At 46.0% G+C, this 23,332-nt stretch overlaps 1 protein-coding gene across 1 annotated transcript in view; it reads right to left on the minus strand.

Moving 5' to 3' along the window:
• The window catches only part of LOC138497282 (dynein axonemal heavy chain 5-like), a 1,499,851-nt gene that overhangs the window by 841,069 nt on the left and 635,450 nt on the right, over positions 1-23,332 (minus strand). Inside the window, exons 43-44 of the mRNA XM_069620634.1 lie at positions 22,276-22,463; positions 8,085-8,279 (exon numbers count right to left, since the gene is read on the minus strand). Coding sequence (XP_069476735.1) covers positions 8,085-8,279; positions 22,276-22,463 — 383 coding nt within the window. The remainder of the gene's footprint in view (positions 1-8,084; positions 8,280-22,275; positions 22,464-23,332) is intronic.

Raw genomic sequence — 23,332 nt, forward strand, 5'->3', positions numbered from 1 at the left:
GTGGTTGTATATCTCTGCCATGGGCTTGCACATTACTCCTCGCCGTTTTATATAACAGTGTAATGGCTTGCTACCCCTAGAATCAGAATTACTTGTTGAGTGCTCAACCACAACAACTGCACTGTGGCATTCTCCATAACCGGTCGCACCTGCAAGTTCATTGGGCCACTCCTGATCAAACTAAATCACATACTGAGTTTTCAGTAGCGGACCAACTTTTTCAAGCGATGCTAGAAAACTTATGAACTTTCCAGGTTGCACTGCCCCTGACTGCCATCATACATATGCCACTGCAGTAGAGCTGCCGAAGATCTAGTCAGTTGCCCAAAGCAGGCTCAACACAATGGACCTCGACTAAGTCATCTATCTAGACCCCCTCGATAAAGAGCTTTCCAATGGATACCCTTTGAAGCTTGTCTCCCACTTAGATCATACTTAATGCAATCACCAACCAAGTGGACAGAGATTCAGCGTCTTGTGGACTGCTAATCACCACCAGCAGGGGAGGGGGAAGGACAGGAGAGGGTCTGAGTGAAGAGTGCAACTGGGAGTCCGGCAAGAAGAAGGTTATCTAGCACGATCCAAGAGTGTGGGCGGGGCAACAATTGGGTGGTCATCTGTAAGTGGTGCACTGGAGAAAGCTCAGTTTATATATACATCCAGGTTTAGCACCAGAAGAACAGTAAAATCATGGTAAAATATCCTTGCCTACCTTTTTGCTGCCTCAAATCTTTTGAAATATTGAACAGCCCACACAGTTGGCTTTGCTAATGCTGGTTTTTTTAAAAGGACTTCAGTGCAAGGCATATATGTCAATCTAGTGGCTGAAGGCACACATGGTTAATACATCATTATTACACCAGGAACAGGGCTATATCCATAATTAAGCCATTAGCATGGAGTAGACTGCTTAGAAATTACATCGACTAGCCAAAGTGTGATTTTACTGCTTGATAAAGCTAGCTCAAAGAGATCCCTGGTGGGTGTGTTTTGGGTGGGGAGGAGACGGTGATGTGTGGGAATGGCCATACGGTCTAGCACGGTCATGGAAGTCAATGTGTGGGTAAGTAGCTAAACACCTGCAAGCTGTGTTTACCTCCCCACATGTTATCTCTCTCCATTCTGCACGCCAAAACAATCATTTTGGCTTAAAGGCAGTGCCACCAATAACCAAAACAAAACAAGGAAATCTGTGTACTATACAGACTTGCTAGGGGGCTCTAACATGGTGTGAAGGCATTGGGTATGTGTGCATTTTGTACTACTGGGATCATGGTTTCATCTCACCATCCCCATGGTGTAACGAGGGGTGATTAATTTATATTGAAGGGCTGAACAATCATGTAGCACTTGGCTAGGTGCTCAAACAGGAAAGCAGTGCTTCCTGTCGGATGTTGACATTTACAGGATCATTTTGGGGTTTGGGGATAGAGCACAATCTAGTTCTTCAATGTCCGCCATATGATGTGCTTATTAGGCTTTCTGAATAAAAGAATGACCAGAAGATCCGTGATTATTTAGGATGTGGAGAAAGCTGTTACAGGTGAGACACCCAATACACATCTACAATGTCCAAACATGAATCGAGCTGACCAGTGAAGTGCAGGACAATCTCAGAAGAAGTGTCCAAATTGCCATATTTTACACGTTTTGAATTATATAATCCGAGAAGCCAGACCACACACTGTGCTAATACAGGCTCAGTGAGATCCACATAATCCTTGCCTTAGCCCAAGGGTTTGAAGATGGACACCTGTTGCAAGTGTCAAGGAAGATGTGTTCTGCCACACTGGGGTCTGCGTGTTTCACCAGGGGAAGCACTGCCTATGTGGAAGGCCAAGGAGGATGCCATTTTGCAGTGGAATATGGACCAATGCCTTTCCCAAAGACAGGGTAGCCAATAGCCAGCGATCGACACAAGAGGCATCCTGCCTGTATGATAGAAATGTGCAGCTGCAGTCACATAAGCGCTTGAGCTCCATACAATGATTACAGACACGGCTCACACGAGAATGTAATGGTTTGTAATCTTTTGAAAGAGGGTACATATAAATATGACTTTGGGAATTGGAGCCATCTCTGCTAAACTAAATTATGGCTGCAGCGTGTTTCTCTTGAAAATCAGGCTTGTGTAAGAATTCTGAAAGAGTGTTTGCACCTTTTTGAAAAAAAGGTGATGGATAATGGCGCTTTTTCATGTCAATACTTCTTGAACATCTTTGCCCTGCTAGAATGCAGGAACAGTCTGTGCAGCTACTTTTCCTGGTTTGTGAGAAACCTGAGGGTATTCTCAGCCCTAAACCCCTTGGATCCTCTGCGCAGGTGGATCTTGACCGTGGGGCGGAGTCACGAGGCAGGATCACCTGGGTAGAGTGTCCTTGGGGACTGAGAGTGGGGTGCCCTTGGGCAAGACCTGGTATCCTCCTTTCCCTACTGACAACCCTTCCCCAACATTCATGGGCTGTTATAAGCCAGTTACCCTAATTTCTCCACAACTGACAATTGATAGTACTGGGATGAAGAAGAGGCCACTAAGAGCAATGAAGACAATGCTATTTTACACTCTTGTACTGGGACGAGGAAGATGCCTGGTAAGATCTGAAGGACAGGCAGGTCCCTGTAATTGTGGTCAGGCAGGGTTAATTGAGCCTTCACACCTACAGCCTTTCAATGGGTGGCATGTGTATAAAAAGAGACCTGCCCAGTAGAATAGAGAGCGATAGAGGGGCGATAAGAGCAGCGAGGAAGCCAGTTCAAGCAGCAGGAGTGGGACGCCAAAAATCTGTGGACCAAGGAGTGAGGTGGTCCATGGAAGCGTGGCACGGGAGTTGGGACTCCCTGGAGCTGGGACTCCCTAGAGCTGGCTGAACACGGTGTGGTGAGCTGTGCAGGAAGGCTACCCTTTTCCTACACCCACACAGGGGTGTCTAGAGGGCAGGAGTTGGAGCCGTAAAGCTAAAACCAGAAGGCTGTGTGATCCACGTTGCAATAAGAACTGAGAAAGTGTCCAGTGAGTTTCTAATGAATGGGGAACCCAGTGTGCGATTGTGTGAACTTTGCAATATATTGAATTCTTTGTATCGGAGTGGTCGCGTGCCTTGAATAAGCACATTTTCAAAAGTCTTTGATCCTTCCTTGTCAATTACCGAAGAGCAGGGAAAAGTTAAGGATACTTTGGTGTCAGAGTGGTCGTGTGTAGCAAGAAACACATTGTTGAAGGTCTCCGAACACTGGGCCATCCAATTAAAAGGGAAATTAACACTTATTGAACAAAAGATAAAGCGCAAAGGAATAATGAGCACAACTAATGGATATTGAATATCGAACTGAATCAAAACCTTGTTACTAATTAGGAATATGACATTTTGAAGTCAAACAGAGAACAGAACGTCAAATTGAAACCACATATGGTAAAAGGTGTTGCAACTTGAACTTTAATAAGGATACCTTGCTTTTTTAACTCTGTTACTGAAATCATGGGGAAGGGAACCGCGGATCCTGATTCAGACTATTTTCTTTCAAGTCCACAGAAGATCATTTTGAGACTTTTTTGGCGAAACTGTTTCACACTTGGGGAAGGGGGCTGAAAGGAAGCTGCGAGCTGGAAGAAGCTTAGAACCTTTGGTTAAACACGGTTTTCTTTTTGGTTGCCGACATCTCTACACATTGTATAGATTAGTTGTGAGGGCAAGTATAGATTTTGGACACAGACCGATTCTTCAGTTGTACTCGGACTCAGACCTTCCTTAGTTTTCTTTAGGTAGGGAAATCGCACCTGACCATAGTGCAATTTGGGCATTTTACTATCCTGAAATTGAAATTAATTCAAGTATTTATTTTGAATCTGTTGTCTGTGCCCTTCTTCATGATGCCTTCACGGGATAGATATAACACCTCGAGCACACAGACAGTGGGCAAGTAGGTGACCTGTGAGCTCAGCTAGATCTCTGCACATTGCCACCAAACATTAAAGCAATGTTTCCAAGCAGCACATATGCTGGACTTGAAAATCAACAGAACAGACATATGCTTTACGAACAGGATGTGGGGTACATTTGCCAGCTCCCACAGAAACCCCCACAGCAAAAACCACATTTCCCATTTCACCCAAAAGCAGCTGTGCTTTCTTTCCTGGCACAGGAGTGTCAAGCTTTCAACACTGCCACCACAAAGAATGGCTGCATTTACTTCTGTTATCTAAAATCAAGCTGAAAATGACCTCTGCTCAGAATGGCATCACCTTTTTCTGTTCTGCCCTGTTGAAATACTAAAACTGCGCACATCACTCCCAAGACGGCTTTGAAATGTGTTCTTGATTCATTTCCACAAAGATTGTGACATACAAAGAAACTCCTCCTGGGGTGTTTCAATTCTGCTGAGTAGCAAGGGATGAGGCAAAAGCATCCCTATAGCAGCTGATGTGCTGGGAAACCACTTGAAAGGCAAAAGAATTCGGATTTGTACTGAAACACGGCTGGAATTTACTTTTGGAAACAAATGAACTCATGCGAAATGCTTCAAAAGAAGCTCACTCTCTCACTTGCTATGTGTCAGTTTCAAAGAACCCATTTGCAAAGAATATCAGTGTGTACAGAAACTGACCAGAGCTATAAAAAGCTTTCAGAACCACTAGTGCCAAACAAAATGTGTGCTACAGAAACTGCATTGGCAATCTCAAAATGAACTGAAATAAACACACGTGTAAAAAACCTGCTTTTGCAAAAGCAAGAAAAGTAATCTTTTGAAAAGCTGAAAATGTGAAATCATCCCAAATACTCGCACAGAAACAGTATGTTAAGGGTGGAACTGGGGTGGTTTAAGTGTATATTATATGTATTAACTGAAGACTTGGTTTCTGTGAAAGAAAGGAAGGCAAAACATTGTGTGTTTGAATTTCCTGCCCAGGACCCTTTATTCTGCTGTTTTCAAAGGCACTAACCCGTCCTGGGACAGGAATCTCCCCCACAAACTATGAAAAGGTCAAGGTGTGAGAATTTGCGATCTCGTCAGACTGACTGGCTTTTCCTCCAACCAGGAACCATGGATCAAGGGGAACTGGCCTTGTCACAGGCAAGTGTGAATTCCTTGTGACACCTCCTCAGCTGCATCTGCCAGAATGAAAGGGTGCTATGGTAACCCTTCTACCCACAACTGACACAGAGGCGGCAGGCTGGCTGTGGACATTTTAAGGACCGCCCTCCAGTGACAAATGCCATCCATTTGATTTCAAAGACTTTTTATATTAAATCATTTATTTCAGTGAACTGAAGAAGCACCAATGTGAAATTATGACTGTTTTAATGTAAATTGTGTACCAATAAAACAAGACTACGTGGGTTATCCTAGCATGTGGGGGACGCAAATGGTATTAAAGGGGCATTTCTGGAAAAAGCATACATGACAGTTATGAAAGTTAAATGAAAATATGCCAGACATTAATAGGCTTAGCTGTATCCATTTTTAGAATTTTAGGGGAAATATTTTCCATAGAAATTGTGAGAAAAGTGCCAGAAGGACAAAACAGCATCATACAAACTTGGGAGTTGGAACGGCATATTCGTTGTAAAGTACGGGGTCTGCCGATTTGATTTTTAAGAGGATAACAATTGTAAATATAAGAGTTTTGTCTCATAACTGATTTTGGCAAAAGTAACTAGTATAACAAAGCACCTCATAAAAACACCCACACTAAAACTGATGTCACTTCCCTGGGTCCAATCTGCTTACAGGGAGGTGGCAACATCCACAGGCTAAGCTATCCGATCTTAGTGGTAGGTCTAGATTAGTTCTGCCCAGATAGTAAAAATCCTCTGATGTCATCCGGTTTATAAAAGGAAGAAGCTTAGGGAGAGGCAGGACATTCAAGGGACAGAATTTCCAGAAACAGGCATTCAAGAATCATTCATTCACAAATCGACATCCAGAGATCCGGGCATTCCACATTCACCCTGCAAAAATCCAGTGCCAGGCCAGGGGTAGGTAATCCAGATCCAGAACCTCATATCCAGGCAGAACCATTTATCCAGAATAAAACCCTACAAAAATCCCAATAATTCAGGGAGAAAGGAGGAAAGGCAGTGGGACCCCTTTGGGAGAATCCCATGACCAGACCGGTCTTTGCCCAGCTGATGCACCCGCTGTCCACTGAGACCAGACCCCGGTCGCCTCCTAGAGGAGTCTCATCTTTGCGCAGTGAACATACGCTTGCCCCGCTGTCCAGAGACTCTGTTAGCTGTCCAAACCACCCATTCAAGTGCTTCTTGTAAGTATCACCCTTCCCCATTAACGAAACAGCTACATGCTTTGCTTATAGTATTTGTCCAATACTATAAGAAACCCTGTAAGAAATCCTATAGGTATCCTAGTAACTTCTGAAAATTGTTAGAATTCTTTGTGTATCCTGTCCTTAGAAAAATCTGAGTTAGTCTTCATGTGTTAGCGCAATTCTTTTCTAATCATTTCAGTCCTTATGTAAGTCCTTAGTACTATTTTGAATAATTTAATGAATTTCCCATAGTGATGAACGCGGCGTGGATAGGTTACCTTTGCAAGTAACCTCCTCGCGTACCGGGTCTTTCTTTAAATACCTAGTCACTAAAATATAGTAGCAGTAGAATAGATCCTTTTTCTAACAAAACCGAGTTGCCTGTGAAAGTGTTTCCTGTGTAAAAATGTGCTTTTCCCTTACGTTTAAGAATCCTATACTTTCACCCATCCAGAGTCACCATTTCACTTAGGATCATACCTGTTATGTGCCTTTGTACCTTAGCATTAAAACCGATTTCCGATTTTGATTGTTTAGCCCAATTCCTAAGTTGTTTGCTATTTTTAAACCCATGAAATTCCTGCTGCACTGTTTTTCCACCCAAAGTCGATTTTCTAAACTGTATGCCCAGTGCTTAGTACCTTGCCTTGTAGCTTTGAGTTTTCTTGCTTCTTTGATACAGCCACACACATTCTTGCCTTATCCGTTCAACCGCACATGTAAAATCACCATTCAGTAATTCTGAGTGCCATTTTGCTCATTTTTCAAGGGAGCTCAATACGATTTTGACCTACCATTCAGGGGCGGTAAGTCTGCATTTCATTCGGATTTTTGCCTAGTGTACCAGACTTCTTGCTACTCCTCTCCACCAACATAAAACTTGGTTAACAGGGGTTTCAGGGAGTGTTGCAGGGGGAATGCCTAACTGTGGTGCTATTTGAAATGGCTACCCAAAAAGTAATCTGGCTTTCATTCATTTGTGGATTGTGTAGCTGATTTTGGGTTAAATTAAGTGTATCCTAACATTTTACTGTGTAATTATCACCACACTGGTGATTGCTGCCCTATATTGAATGTGTTTGATGTATTCAAAATTAAAAATAAATAAATATTTCATTATTACACACTGGTCTGGTTCATGGTCCGTTGCGACATGGGGTGTATGTTAAGGGGGGTGTGAGACGGGTTTGCTGCCTTCTCAGAAACTGAATCTGAATGTAATAGCGTTTTATTGTGCGCTACATCCCTGGCCAGTTGAGAGTGTCCTGGTTTAGAGTGTGGCGCATCTTTAAAATCCTTAACAAGGACTAATATTTCTTAAAAGGAATTTACAGTATTTTTCCCATTGTCCAGTGTCGATGACCATGATTTCTTGCATGACATTTACCACAGATTCTTTTACTGTACGCTCTCTTAACATAGGCTTCCTAAATAAAGGACAACAGCCATACCAATAGCATAGTTATTAACATAATGCCAATAGCGATTATAATATGTTCCAAAGTTTCTGGAATTTGTTGGAATGGAAAAGAGGGCCATAGTACCAGGTGCATGGGGGTCACCAGTTCTTCTGAGGAAACTGTCACTTCCAATGAGGCCGTAGCCTAGGAGACGGTTCTTTCTCTGGCATTGTCTGGGTAAAGGAACATGTTCAGTGCTTCAAGAAATGTAAAGGCAAGACCATTATGCAAGGTCCATGAGACACAAGTTGCTGAATCAGGCAAAGCATAATAAAACTATGAAATTAATAGTTTTGGTTACCAGTAAAAAAAAAATTTAATATCAGTCACGCTCAGAAGTAATGCCTTTGGGTCCTCACCTGCTTAGATAACTGCTCCTCACAGAGTTTGTACAGGGTGTAAAATTTTCGACTGAGTATCTGGTTGTCCCTGAAGCCAGCACTGGCCAATTTGACCCTCATGATAATGGCTCGGTCAGGCACCATCATGGCCACTGTGCGAAACTGAACTTTCAGATTTTCTGGCAGTTCCTGCCTCCCAGCGTATCCAGGGTTCTGTAAGGCACACGCAAAAAACTCTTAGTTCCATGTTCTCGCATCAACAATTACAGCTCTTTCAACATTTACAATCTGATGTCAAAGTCTTCTTTTCCATGTGACATTTTTTTTCTATGAAAACCGGAATATGGTAATATATGGGATAGTGTAAGCCTGACCAAAAGCTATAATATTGCAAGTGGCTGGAGAGCTCGTGGTCAAACAGTCCCAGAGCCAAATGTCTACGGGGTCACAGAACTCCAAGGTGACTTGCAATATACTTTCTGGAGATTAGTATGGATTATTTTATCCCTTATTATACATCGCTGCACCATCATCCGCTTTCATACCTTTTGTCTCTTACTTACTGTAAAGCAAAAGATTTTCCAGTTGTTGATGCATATAATCAACGCAGAATTTGTGAGAAGCAAAAAAAGTGCTAATCTGCAGCTGGTAATGAGTTGCAAAAACTATTTGTATGCAGTTCTGATACAATTCATTTAACAGACGATTTTTGGTTTTAAAAAGTAATGACGTTTAGAAAGATGTCTGCTCTCCTAGTTCCACTCGAATAGTGCAAAAACAAACATACTACCACACACATCGCCTCATCAATTAATGGTTTTGAAGTGTCAAAGAAAGGTATTAAACAAGAAAACTATCTGAAAAACTAACCACAACTTTAAATGTTCTAGTGGCAATTAGTATTCTAGTCTGTGCTGGCTCAAGGAGCAGGCATTTTGATGCCAAAGACAACAAGGGATTGCAGTTGAGTAGTGACATCATTTTCTTATTACAGATTATTAGTGATGTCACTACTATACTATAATATCAAATAAAGTACCCCTGGGTACATAAGGGGTTAGAAGTATATTGCAATTGACCAACGAGTTCTGCCACCAAAGAGGAATGAGATGAAGGTTCATTTTCTTTATAAGGTCACAGAACTAACATCTGTATGATGTATGCTATGGGGTACTTTATCCCTTATAATACGTGATAACATCATCCATCCCTTTATTACTGTAATACTCGCTTTGCTCTGATTCATATGTCGTGTTTCCTGGAACATAAGAGGCTGTATTACCCAGAGCGGTGTGCAATAATTATTAATAAATGATCATTTGTTTAACATCAACAACACTAATAACCAATCAAAAAAACAACTTCTACCAGTGCTTTACACACTGAAGAATTGATCAGAAAATAATGGTGTCAGGAACTATAGCTGCTGGCACCATTAATTTAAAAATACTGTTTTAATTCCCCCAAGTCCACGCTACACGTGCATCTCTGTGGGAACGGAGTCAGTTAGTACCGACTTTTGTTTTCTTCTCCTCAAGCACTAATGATGGACATGAAAGTGTATGTGCACAACACATAAGCAATCATTAAGAATCAGACCGATTGTTTTCTTGGACTGGATGTGGTAATTCCCGAAATCAACCAAGTTGGCATGAACATGTAGATTTACATAAATACTGCATGTGGCATTTCTCCTAATATGAATGCATTTAAAAGAAGAAAAATAAAATCCATTCCATCCCTCATTTTGAGTGTAGGAATGGACTATGTATAGTAGCGATCGTAGCAATACTGAGTGATTATAAAGGGCAATCTATGATGATCCTTCGGGGCACCACATTTGCAAGGGGTGAGAAGGTAGGCACCAGAGAGGTTCACTTAGGCACCTCTTCTAGTAGCCTGTATTCAAAAAGACTTTTCCCTGTATTCAAGGGAAGTGCATGCCCTTCAAGTGCCCACTCGGCCCTCAAACTTCAACAAACCAAGAGCCAACAATGATAAAGGTGAAAGAGAAACAGTTAAGATATGTACCTCCTTCGACTTTTGTGGTTATGTGGGCCAAGTGTAGGATGTACTCTTAAGGGGGGGTGGGTCTGAATGTGGTTCAGTAGCACTGAAACAGCTAAGTATAACAGTCCAAAACAAAGGAATGTGCAATCAAGGTTCTATAAAAAATATATATACACATTAATTAAGCACACCATACACAGTATTAACTGACTAGAATTCACCCCTGTGGAAAGAACCAGAACACGCAAAGATGGCAGATGCAGCACTCTGGTTAATGAGACACAGGGATAAAGGGCATTAAAAGATCACAAACTTCAAAAGGATATGTTTTTGATGTTGCACAAGGGATTCAAAATGACATGTCCAGTTTCCAGGACCCAAAGCTGGAACAGGGGGCAGGTACAAGCTAATAATTCCTTTGCAAATATCTTGGTGGTTTGAGGGCCTCGAACCAGGCATCTTAGCGTTGTTCGCGGGTTCGCTTAGGTTTGAGGATGTGGCAGTCGCGATGGTCCAGCGGCCAGCTACTGTTGATTCTGGTTGAACTGAATGGAGTTGCGGTCTCGAAGCATCTACTCGAGCTTTGTGGATCGAGCAGTCACCAGATGTGGTCGGCCGTCAAGGTTTGACACCCGTTGAGCAGATATCAGCATGCAGAGGTGAGTAGATTCGATGCAGAGGCCCAGAGTTTGCTGTTCGGGGGATACCAGGGTCAGTTTGATCGGCTTACAGGAGTGGCGATGAAGAAGCTGGTGCTTCGAACGGTGACTTGAGCAATGCAAGGCAGCATTATGTTGTATCTAGTGTATTGTATCTTGCTGGGGAGTGCACGCGCGTTCCGAGGTATTTGGAATGTTGGTGTGAGGGATGACGTGGGTGAGCTCTGGAGTGGACAGTTGGAGTATATGCCTACCGGGTGGGGTGCTGCCAGTGTTCTCTCCTGTATACCAGCTTACCTAAAGAGACAATAAAGACACTGTAAAGTAACCCATTGTGTCTTACCTGACGACACACTGACATCGTTACACTGGCGATGAGGATTCGGGCTGCTGTGGAGGGAGCAAGCGGAGGGGAACGTGACACTGCCCTCCACCATTGTCATCCCACCCGGCGGGACGCTGGCCCCTGCCCTTCTCCTTTTCAGGTGTGTTCTCTATCCGGCTGCCTGCAGCGGGGGCCACCGAGGATGTGGAGCCCCTGGGTCCAGTGCCGACCGAGCGATATTGGGCTGAGGAGCGCCCTGTGGCTGTAGCAGGGGTCTCCAAAGTAACGGAGCTCCTGGGTCCAGTCCTGAGGGTCCGGCACCTGTGGCTGTAGAAGAGCCCACCGGATTCACAAAGCCCCTGTTGGTCCGGTGCTGAAGGTCTGGCGCCTGTACCTGTAGCGGGGGTTATCTGAGTTGCAGAGCCCCTGGGTCCAGTATTTGAGGTCCGATCCTCAGTTCAGTGCCCGAGTCCTGATTTCTGTTGAGGAGTGCGGTTTGGCGTGGTGGCGTGAAAGCTTCCCGGGTCCACTTTTGGATATCCTCCGTCGGAACTTGGGAGTGCGCCTTTGTCCAGGAGTTCGGTACATGCTTGGAGTGCCCTCTGCTGTTTGGTGAGTGGCGGACTATTTGGATATGGCCGCGTCTGCAGAGGAGCACGATCGACGTGGTGCTGGGGCCTGTTCACTGCGCGTTGAGCCTGCCTATTATGGGGAGAATGGTCAAGGGCAGAGCAGTGAAGGCGCATGCGTTCAAGTGGAGCGCAACGCAGGCCCTGCTTTGGAACGCAGGGTTGGTGCGTTCACAGTGTGCGGCAACGTGACTGTCGAGCGTGTGGGACATGCTGTTCCAGCCTTGTTTAGGCTGAGTAGTGTGGGTTCCGCCCCTGCTCTTGTACCTGAAACCTGTCACTTGTGATAATGAAATGATAGAACAGACCATATTCTAGCTTTGTGGAAAAATTGTGGCCGTAGGCCTTTTTATTTTTACAGAAATAATGCCACACAATAATCATGACAGCCAAACATCCTTATCAATCGCTTTTGGGCACCTCGTGTCCAGGGTTATGGATGCCGAGCCTTCCCTTAGGCTAGTTTTCGTTGCCCTATGGCATCTCTTCCTGGACACGTGCCGCCGCCTACGACTTTTTCTTCTACCATGTACCGATGAAGAGTACTTGGCGCTCTTGATCCTGTTCCTTCTTCTTTTGCCGGGTGGGTTGGGTGGTAATACGTTTCCTTTTCCCCTTTCCCAGGTCCGGGGAGCCTACCCGAGTGAGGTGAGCTCCGGACCTGTTTGTGCCTCCTTGAGATTTCAGAGGGGTATTTATCCTCCCTGTCCCCTTTGATGTGTTGCTGGGGGCCGGGCTTCTTCCTGACCCCCCTGCTGCTTCCTTTACACCTTTTGGTGCGTTCCCCTGGCAGCACCGAGGGTGGGGCCGCCGCTTTGGCTGCCCCTCCCTCTTTGTTTCCCGCCGTTCGTCTCCCCCACCCTGCGCCTAACCCCCCCAGGCCCTCCATCGTGTCATACCCTGTATGGCACGGGGCCTGGGGCATAGGCTGAGTAGTGTGGGTTCCGCCCCTGCTCTTGTACCTGAAACCTGTCACTTGTGATAATGAAATGATAGAACAAACCATATTCTAGCTTTGTGGAAAAATTGTGGCCGTAGGCCTTTTTATTTTTACAGAAATAATGCCACACAATAATCATGACAGCCAAACATCCTTATCAATCGCTTTTGGGCACCTTGTGTCCAGGGTTATGGATGCCGAGCCTTCCCTTAGGCTAGTTTTCGTTGCCCTATGGCATCTCTTCCTGGACACGTGCCGCCACGCCTGAGTGGGTGTTGCTTAACCCGCTCAGGTCCCCCCAAACAGCGAACCTATTTGCATCCACGTGCTGCTAATGCTTGAAATATGTTGTCCGCAAATCTGCCCATCCCTTTATTGGATAAGTGTACCCCGTCCTGATGAAACCACTCTGGGTCATTTTGTGACAGCCCATGTCTTATGAAATGGAGACCCGTGTTGCTACAGTATTTTTCTACAGCTTTGTTCAGTTTTTTCCGCGCTGTCTCAATGTCCTGCCGTCTGCGTGCCCCATACCAAATTCTGCGGGTGATTATCTCTGACATGAAAATTTCAGTTTTCCACCAACAGTGGGCTATTGCCCTTAATGATTCGCATATGCTGCGCATCAGCTCACCCCTATTTGTCTTAACCAAGTCATTTCCCCCTAAGTGGATGACCAGGTATTCGGGAGGGTCCCTGAACCCGATCAGGTCCGATAGCCGATCGTGGATGTCCTCCCAATGCATTCCTGGGAGGCCCCACCAGGACGTTATTGTCTGCTTAAAATGTAAACCTTCTCTGAAATCTTCGATCCACCTGCCTGCTCGTGTCACGAATGAATGGCCGACTATCCATGCCGACTTGTAGGGGGCCTCATCTGCATGGGTGGATGGAGATAAATCATATCAAACACTCTCGCACGTATTTTTTGAAACATAGTGACTTCCACCCCCCAATTTTCTTTACTCCTTTCGCCCCTAGTCCCCCTGCCCATGCGGAGGTGGCTGCCCCTATCCTGAAGGAGTGGGTCCCAAACTCGGCTGCGTCCCACCCTGCTTTTGCTATGGTTTTCTTTAGCACGGCTTGGAATTGATACCTGCTGAGGGCTTTGCCGTCCCTATGTATCAACAGCTGTCCCCCGACCTCAGGTCGTACCTTGAGAAATTGCTCAGTAATGCACCTGGGGCAGTGGTCCCTTTCCTTAATACAATTTAGCTCGATTGTTCGCCCCTTCCCTCCTTGGTCTGTTTTTGATCTCCTTAGTAGTATGGACATACCCTTAGAACCTATGCTGACGTCGCTCCTTGCTAGCCCGTCTCCTGCCATCGTGCTACTTGCCACCAGCTCCCCGACCCTGAATGCACCATAGTATGCCAATGCAAATGCCGCCCTGAACAGCATACTCTCATAGCTGTCGCTACATGTGCTATGCAATAATTGTAACAATTTTACTACTTTCAAAAAATTCAGGGGCCTCCTGTTGTCTGGTTTCTTGCTTTCTAACCTAGCCCACCCCTTCATTGCGTATTTTAACCGTGGGCTTGCTGTCGGGTCTGCCAACCCAGCAACCTTTGCTGTATATGCGACTGCAGCCAAATGTGCTGCCGCCCAGCTTTTCCTCTTCCCCTGTGTAAATGCACTCCCCAAAAAGTCACACAAATTGGAGACTGCGATATCCCCCACCTCTTTCACTCTTGATTCTCTCAACACATTATTCACATGTTTTTTATATTGCTCACCAGTTTTGTATGTTATGGCGTTTCTGGCCAATCTCTCTACTACTTGCTCTCGTGGGCTTTCCTCCTCTTCCAAGTCAACCTTGTGGCTAACCGACCCTTTTGCCATGCTTCCAGTGGTACCCATGCCTTTTTTGGCGTGGGTGTTTTCATCCTTCTTGCATCCGGCCGTAGTTCTCTGAACCTGCTCCACTGAAAACGAGACAAGGCATCAGCGACCATATTTGCTTCGCCGGCGATGTGTCTCGCCCTTATGCTAACATTATTATTCAGACAAGCCAGCGTTATTGCCCTCATTAGCTCCAAGACCAGCGGGCATGAAGCGTTGCCGTTATTTATCACATGCACTACCGCCATGTTATCCGACCACACGTTTAACTCTTTGCTGTTTAACTTTGTTTCCCATGCACACAGAGCTACCCAGATCGGAAATAGCTCCAAGAGTGTAATGTTATTTGTCCATGCTGCCTCATGCCATGCCTCTGGCCATCTTTCTGCGCACCATTCTGTACCCAATATTGCACCAAAGCCGAAACCCCCTGCAGCATCCGTGAACAACACCCTTTCGCTTTCTTTGTTTATAGGTGTGCGCTAGATCACTGAACCATTGAACGATTTTAAAAATTCTTCCCAAACCACCAAATCTTTCTTTATTGCTCCACCGATCCGCACCCTGTGGTGCCCCACCTTAGCACCCTTTGTTCTTTGGTCTACCCTTCTCTGGAATATCCTGCCTTGCGGTATGACCTTCCCTGCAAAATTCAATTTCCCTGCTAGTGATTGCAACTCTCTTACTGTGGCCTTGTTTCTCCCTTTCAGGTCTGTGATTGCGCCTAGTAAGTCCGCCACTTTTTCCTCCGGGATCCTGCACACCCCGACCCGTGAGTCAATTTCGATGCCTAAGAATTGTATTACTTGCGTTGGACCCATCGTTTTTTCTTCTGCAAGCGGAAAACCCCACTCTTCTGTTAATGTCTTAAATTTCTTCAATGTATTTTTACACAGCTCGGAACCTTTTGGTCCCACAAATAGAAAATCGTCCAGGTAATGGACTACCTGTGCCCCCTTCATTTCCTTTGTAAGAGCCCATTGCAGGAAAGAGCTCACTTTCTCAAAGTACGCACAAGAAATGGCGCAGCCCATAGGGAGACATTTGTCTACAAAGTATTTGCCCTCCCAGTGCATGCATAGCCATCTCTGTGATTCGCTGTTCACAGGCAATAGGCGAAATGCTGACTTAATATCTGCTTTCGCCATCCAAGCTCCCTGCCCCGCTTTCCTCACTAACTGCACTGCTTCCAGGAAATCTGAGTAATTTACCGACGACGCCTCTTGTGTGATGCCGTCGTTAACCGAGCCCCCTGGCGGATATGACAGATGGTGAATCAGCCGAAACTCGCCTGCCTCTTTTTTTGGGACTAGGCCCAAAGGTGAGCATATATATTCTTCAAAAGGAGGAGAACTATATGGGCCTCCTATCCTCCCTAGTCCAATTTCTTTTCTGATTTTTTCGCCCACCAACTCCTTATTTTCTAAAGCGGATTTCAGGTTTTTTGGTGTGTTCTGCGAACCTTGCCCCTTAAATGGTATCATGAAACCTTCTTGGAAACCTCGCCTTATTATTTCTGCTCCTTCCTGGTCTGGAAACACCCTTAGCCACCTTTCCATATTCTCGATTTTAACTGGTGTGGCCCCTTTCTCTTCTTTGCTCCTAGATCCGTTTTTATGGGACCCTGTACTTACTGGGCGCTGCTCTGGTGCATTTGGCGGTAATATGCTCTCCTCCGCAGTTCTCGCATCTGTGATTGAATTTACATTTCTTCCCCCAGCTGCATGATATTCCCTTCTCAAAATTACAGCATTGTGCTGTCTCTGACCTTGCCGTCCCGTTACTCCCTTTACCACCCCCTTGTGCTGTCGGGGGTATGTTGCTCTGCCACCCTCTCTGTGCCTCGTATTGTCTACTCCGAAAATTCTGTTCCCTTGCTCTGTCATAAGAGTTATCGTATCTCCTGTTGCTGTATCTGTACTCGCTTCTATAATCGCTTTGGCCATACTGTCTCCTATAATATCTCCCCGCACTATACTGATCCCTGGTATCCCATTTCTCTTTTAGTACGTTAAATATGTATAGGTTGTAATTTTCTTCATCCTACCCTATGTCTGGGAAGCAATCCATTTCTTTCCTGAATTCATGGTCGTATTCCTTCCATGCATCACCCCCCAAATGCTTTGTACACCCTCAAGACTCTCTGTTGATATGTTACTAGTGATGGGCCGTCCTCGGGGAATTTCTGCAAGATGATTGAGGACATAATCTGGAATGCTGCTGTCCAGTTGTCAAAATTCCTTGACACTGTTGCTCTTTTTAATAGGCCCTTTTCATCCTCTCCTATGTCTTTCTTTGATATATCATGACCCCTTTTCTGTACCTCTAGCAGGGAGAAGATATCTATCAACTCTTTTCTCCATATCTTCTCCTTTACCTTGTCACTAATGTACCAAGCTTGTGCTTTTAAGGACCGACCTTGTGCATCCTTGCCTATCGTGGGCCTGCCATATTTAGTCATAACTGTGGTAGGTTCTGTTGCTTTTACTAAGGGGGGTTCTATCATCGCTACTGGTGTATTGGAAGGTGACCCATGGGGACCAGGATTTTGGGGAAGCCCCTGAGCGATAGGAACCCTGCTGTCTGTTGGCCCTTGTCCTCCTGCCCCCTGATCTACACCTGTCCTATCTGTTTTCTGCTTCTCCTTGCTTATTACCCCCTTCGTTTTCACCCAGGCCTGAAGGTGGTCCCTCTCCTCGTCTTCACTACTTTCTGTATCAGATGTCACACTTTTGTGCTCTTTTATTCTCCCTTTACCGGCTCTGGGCGACTTACCCTGAGCCTTGATACATGCATTTAATACTTTTATCATTTTGCCAATATTGTTATTCAATTTTACGATACCTTTCTTGGTTCCTTTCTTCCGTTTTATTTTAGGCATTTCTGGCTCTTGTGACTCTCTTGTGATCTCTCTTAGCCTCTTTTGGCCTTGTGGTATTGCAGCTTCTTCGTCGCTGCCAGCGGACTCCTCAAGCAGCAAAGGCGACATTGCCCTAGCCCTTTCTTCCGTCTGCACCACGTCCAGCACCCATTGTGCTCCATACTCCTTTTCTGCCTTTTTGGCCCATGCACTGAATTCCTGTGCTCTTCTCGCTCTTTCCTCTGCCATTCTTGCCTTATCGCCCCCTGCTTTTCCTTCCTGGTTGTTGATTCTGGGGAATGTGGAGGGGACACCTGGATTTGAACCGGGGACCTCTTGATCTGCAGTCAAAATGCTCTACCACAGGGCTATATCCCCGTGCTGTAATCCGCCTGGTGCTTTTAGCTCCTCTGTTTACACACAAATGTTGGAGCTGGAGGTTTGACTCGAACCCCCAACCTTTCGTGTATAGTCACAGCACCTATCGACTGTGCCGCATGGCCAGCGTTACAGGCTCACTCGTTGAACAGCTGAGCCTCTGCCGGCTTTTGTCAGCCGCAATAACATACACGCCGAATAGTTACATGCACGCCAAGGAGGTTCCGGAGGTTGGATTAGAACTCAGGTCCCCAGCATTCCAAGACCAAGCACTTACTAGTTGAGCCACTGGCGACTGCCTTCTCTTCCGGCTACGACTTTAAATCGTAGCCCCGCCCCTTTCTTTCCGTACCGAGCCCTCTGCCGGCTCGTGTTCTCCTGTTGGCGCCGGGCGGGCGTGCCTGGAGCTGCTCACGCCGCGTCCCCGCTCCAGCTGGCGTCGTCCTTCCTGGACCGAAGCTGCTTCTGAGAACGCCAGACTCGCTAAAATCTTCGTCGTCACAGCTCGCCGATCCCGCTCGTCTCCCGCGGCACCACGTCTCCCTCAGGCTCCTTCGCGCTGTTCCGACAGGCTTCAGCTGCAATCCGACGAGCCGTCACCTAGAGAAGGGGAGAGAAGACACAGAAACGGTAAGCCCGCCGAGGCATACGTTTCCTTTTCCCCTTTCCCAGGTCCGGGGAGCCTACCCGAGTGAGGTGAGCTCCGGACCTGTTTGTGCCTCCTTGAGATTTCACAGGGGTATTTATCCTCCCTGTCCCCTTTGATGTGTTGCTGGGGGCCGGGCTTCTTCCTGCCCCCCCGCTGCTTCCTTTACACCTTTTGGTGCGTTCCCCTGGCAGCACCGAGGGTGGGGGCGCCGCTTTGGCTGCCCCTCCCTCTTTGTTTCCCGCCGTTCGTCTCCCCCACCCTGTGCCTAACCCCCCAGGCCCTCCGTCGTGTCATACCCTGTATGGCACGGGGCCTGGGGCAATCTGATGGGCTGGGCATGGATAATAACATCGGGCGGAGGAGCCGTATGGTGACTGCAGTATGGAGCTACAAGTTCATCGGGGTGGCTGTGCTGCTGAACGACGTGGAGGAGCTGTCGGATTTGTTCATGCTGCGAGGAAGAGGTGTCCGGAAGGGAATAGCGGCGGCAAGTACTGTGCACATGCAAAGAGGAAGTGTGATCACACGTGTGTCGCGCGGATCGGAGGGGTGTTACGACGATAGATGATGTGACAGATGTGTTTCCTTCCTCTTCATTTTGAAGGAGTTTGATCCAGATCTTCATTAATTCTATGTGGGGATCAATGATCTCACGTTAAGTGAGCCTTAAAGTAATTTGTCGTGGGTGAGGCCAGTATGAGTGTGTGAGGCCAGTATGAGTGTGTGATAGTGATGTTGTGGCCTCTGTTGTATGTGTTCTTGTATGGGCCTGTATGGCGTGTGTGAGTGCGCTTACGTGTTGTGGCCCCGTCATGTGTGCATTTTGTTGAAAGATAACAACAATGTTTTGTACTTTTGGAACTGTATGCATTTCCTGCTTATGCATTTCCTGTTTTGCGTTTCGTTTGAAATGTTTGTTTGAATGTTTTATTCCCTGTTTTCCCTTGCAGCGGGGGGTCTGACCATATTGTGATTTATGGACTTTTGGAATTGTGCCATATTGTGATTTATGGACTTTTGGAACTGTGCTCATTTCCTGAAATGTGATTCGTGTTCACAGTGGACTGAGACTGCCTACTTAATGGTGGGCCATGGTCATTATGCAGTTTTCCTTGGGTGGTCTTTGTTGTGCAAGGTTGGGGTTCTTACATGATGTATGCATAACACATTTACACTAATTCGTGGGTATGTGATATGTTACATATTATGCGTATGTGTGTGGAAGAGAGCGTATGTGTGTGGAAGAGAATGTGATCGCACCACCTGTGTGGGTAGTACAATTTTGGAATGTACGTTTGGTTCATTATAGTTGTGGGCTACCGGGTGGGCCCAATCTTGGTGTCTTGCTCGGCACCATTAGTTGCGTTAATTTTTAAAGGAGTTCTATGTTTTTCACGGGATGTGGCTGGTGTCACAGTGACTTCAGGAGTTGGTGATGGGGGCAGTGACCTGGGGCCACAGTCGGTGTTGGTGTCAGTGGCCTGGGGCCACAGTTGGTATTGGTGGCAGTGGCCTGGGCTACATTGAGTGGTGGTGTTGGGCAGTGGCCTGGGGCCACATGGAGTGGACGTGTACCACATTAGTGGTGGTATTGGTGGCATTGGCCTGGGGCCACACTGGTGGTGTGGTAGGTGTGTGTTGGTAAGACATGTCTAGTGGTTTTATTCCGTTTTGGTGTACCTCGGGTCTGGGTTGTGCTTGTTGTTGGGTCGTGGACGGCTTGTTGGGTCCAATGGCCAGTTGGTTAGTGCTCCAGTGTGGCAGGGTGGTGGCCCCGGGGGGCAGCCTGGGGTGGAAGGTGTTGTGTGCACAGATGGTTTTGGTTGGCTAGCGTGGATAATTAGGATGAGCCAGGTGTGCAGGCCTGAGCCCCGAGGGGCAGCTCGGGATCTGTTGGTAGAGCTTCCTTTTTGTTGTTTTTGTCCTTGAGGGTAGTTAGGTCCCGTAGATTTGGTAAGGGATTAGTTGGACTGGGATTTGGTGTTTTGTGGGTTATTAGCTTTGTTGGATTTTAGATAGTGGGTGGTTATTTAGTAGCCAGGAGGTTGTATCACCTGGGTATGTGTATACATGCAGAGGTGGTTAGGCGCTCTTATTTTTGAGATGTGGTGTTTGTTGCAGCGTTCTGTCCTATGGGTCATTATGAGTGTAGGGGTGTTTGAGTTTCTTTGTTAGAGGTTGGGTGTATGGCATGGTGGCCACATGTTGTGCATCTTGAATGTTTGTCTCAAAGGAATTATCGGGGGGGTGAAGTGTTGTATCTAGTGTATTGTATCTTGCTGGGGAGTGCACGTGCGTTCCGAGGTATTTGGAATGTTGGTGTGAGAGATGACGTGGGTGTGCTCTGGAGCTGACAGTTGGAGTGGCAGCACCCCACGCCATCCGGGTGGGGTGCTGCCCGTGTTCTCTCCTGTATACCAGTTTACCTAAAGAGACAATAAAGACACTGTAAAGTAACTCATTGTGTCTTACCTGACTACGAACTGACATCGTTACACATTACTTTGTTGTTCAAGCTGAGACTACAACGCCCTTCAACTGTGAATCGAATTAAACAAATGGCAGTTCAGAGAGCGATGAACGTCAAAGGCCTCTTCGAAGGATCCTTGAGGTTTGCGCTGCATCGAACACGCTCAAGGCTTGCAGCGGATTAGTGCCGAAACCACAAGGATCCTGGCTGTTCAGGCTTTCATCAGGGTTCCATGTCATGTCATCGCCTGTAATTTCATCCCGTCATTTTAACGTGCACATTCCATCGAAAATGCTCATTGTTTTTTTGTTTTTTTTGGGCCCCCCCCCAACCTCCTCCCCCACTTATTTTTAGCTATTGCCTACCCGCCAAAACCCTTATATGCCCATTCCCACCCCCCCTAAAAAATTTGATGAGCACATTCGATGGAATGTACATGTTAAAATGCCTGGGGATGAACGGACCTTGTACCTTCATCAGGAGCTCCGAGTCCTACTCCAGGGTCTCAAGGGCACAGGTTAGTCCTTTTCTCAGGCCTCCAAACATGGGAGAGGCTGGCACACACCTTCAGGGATCCTGCATCACACTGAGGTAATTAATTAATTAATGAAAATAAACAGATCCAGGGCGGGATGACAATTCATCACAGCTGGTAGAAAGAGAGCTATGGGTGGAGGGCAAATAAGGGTGGGTGAAAGGAGGTCACAGCAGACTTCAAACGTGGACATCAGTAGTTTCAGCCCAGTTTTAGAGCCAGATGATTGGTCCACGTATCCTCCCCAAGAACGAATTCAAGTTTCCCGATTACGTCGGTTTTCTTTTCAAATGATTGAATATTTTTGTTTAAACTATGTTTCTTTGGCTTTCTAATGCCTTTGTTCTTGCCTCATAAGAATCATAAAATTAAACAAAAACATAAGTTGTCAAAACGACTGGTCGTGTATAAAGATTTTACCAATAACACTAACCGCTTCAGGGAAAATAATGCAATATAATCACAATTGTTTCGAGGTGACACCACAAAGAGACTGCAGGGCGGCCTCACTGCTCCGCCCCACAACAAACCCAAACGCATCCAGTGACTTGAATGCTATTAGTCCAATTTTATAAATACTGACCAGGATCCATTAACCCTAAGTGGAATCACGACCTTGGTATGCAGACACATAATGACAAAGCTGTTGGTGAGCTTGATGGCGGGGGATTTAGCAGCAGACATAGGCCCTGAGGGAAATGGGTCTCATCTTAAATGGCAACAGAGTACACAGGAAATGGCTGCAATAATCAACTCCCTGCCAAAGGGCTCCATCCTGGGCAAAACAGAGAATACGGACGTTTATTCATTTAACATTTTGAAATGTTGAATATCGCGCAAGGTGCCATTTAAGGAACATTTGAAGCAGTTCAATAGAAATACTTGGGCCATGGAAACGAAGGCTCATACCATCGTCAGAAAAATTCCAAATTCCTTATCCATTTCAACCACATCTCCATCTGTGAATATGAACTGGGTCTTCTTATTTTTCTTGCACTGTAGCACGATATAGATCTGCTGAGCGGCGACCGAGAGGACGGGCAGCTCAATGCGATTAAACTCGTCGAAGCAGCCCCACGCGCCGGACTGCGCCAGGCCTGTAGGGGAGAGATAGAAAGACACGCTTTAGGAGGTCAAGTAATGCGCGCTGTGAACTGCCGCCTGCTGGGTCTGCTCAGGGGCAGGCGGGATCTTCAAAAGCCCATATTCTGCTTTTTAAAATATTATCTCCTGAATCAATAAAGCAAATCTGTTAAAATATACAGGAAAGGATAATATGCAAGGTTTTGTTTTACATTCCGATTTGCCTTTTGTATCCGGGCCATTATCTTACATAGGTTACAGGAAGTTACAGTTACATACAGTTGATCAAGTAAGATAATTTGTCACTTAAGCCCTGCAGGACCGGCAAAACATGCAAATATTTTGGTATTAACGGACCCTGATGTGTGCTTTTTTCCAGGCAAAACAATTTTCGAGTTCAGTCAGTTAACATGTAACCTCAGCTCCAGGGACGTGTGGTGTGTGTGAATTCCCTTAGCTACTGCTTTGCTCACAGATGCGTTTTGTTTCTCTGGATGAGTTTTGACCTAATTGTGGGTACCTGAGTGCTGCACGACTCTATCTCGTCTTTTTTTTTTAGTAATGGCCTATGGCACTTAACCATTGAGGTGATGGCAGATATACCCTTGTAAATATCATTCTGACAAATTCTTTCACTGTTCTGAGTAAGTTTTCTTCATAAGCTATGCCAAAATCTAAGCGAATAGTGGGTATACTCTAAACCTGCATATAATGCGACAGAACACCAGTCTTGCAATACAGTCATACTAAGCCTAACTACAGCTTTTCTGTCGCACCAAGATCCCCGCACCCCAACCCACAACCAACAGAATTTCATCTTCATAATGTGTGCTTTCAGCGTTTGTGTGCGTGTATGCTGCTCAAGGGGTCATCAATCACATGG

Source organism: Ambystoma mexicanum, chromosome 5q (assembly GCF_040938575.1).
Source record: "Ambystoma mexicanum isolate Mex_15411 chromosome 5q, UKY_AmexF1_1, whole genome shotgun sequence".
Lineage (NCBI taxonomy): Eukaryota > Metazoa > Chordata > Amphibia > Caudata > Ambystomatidae > Ambystoma > Ambystoma mexicanum.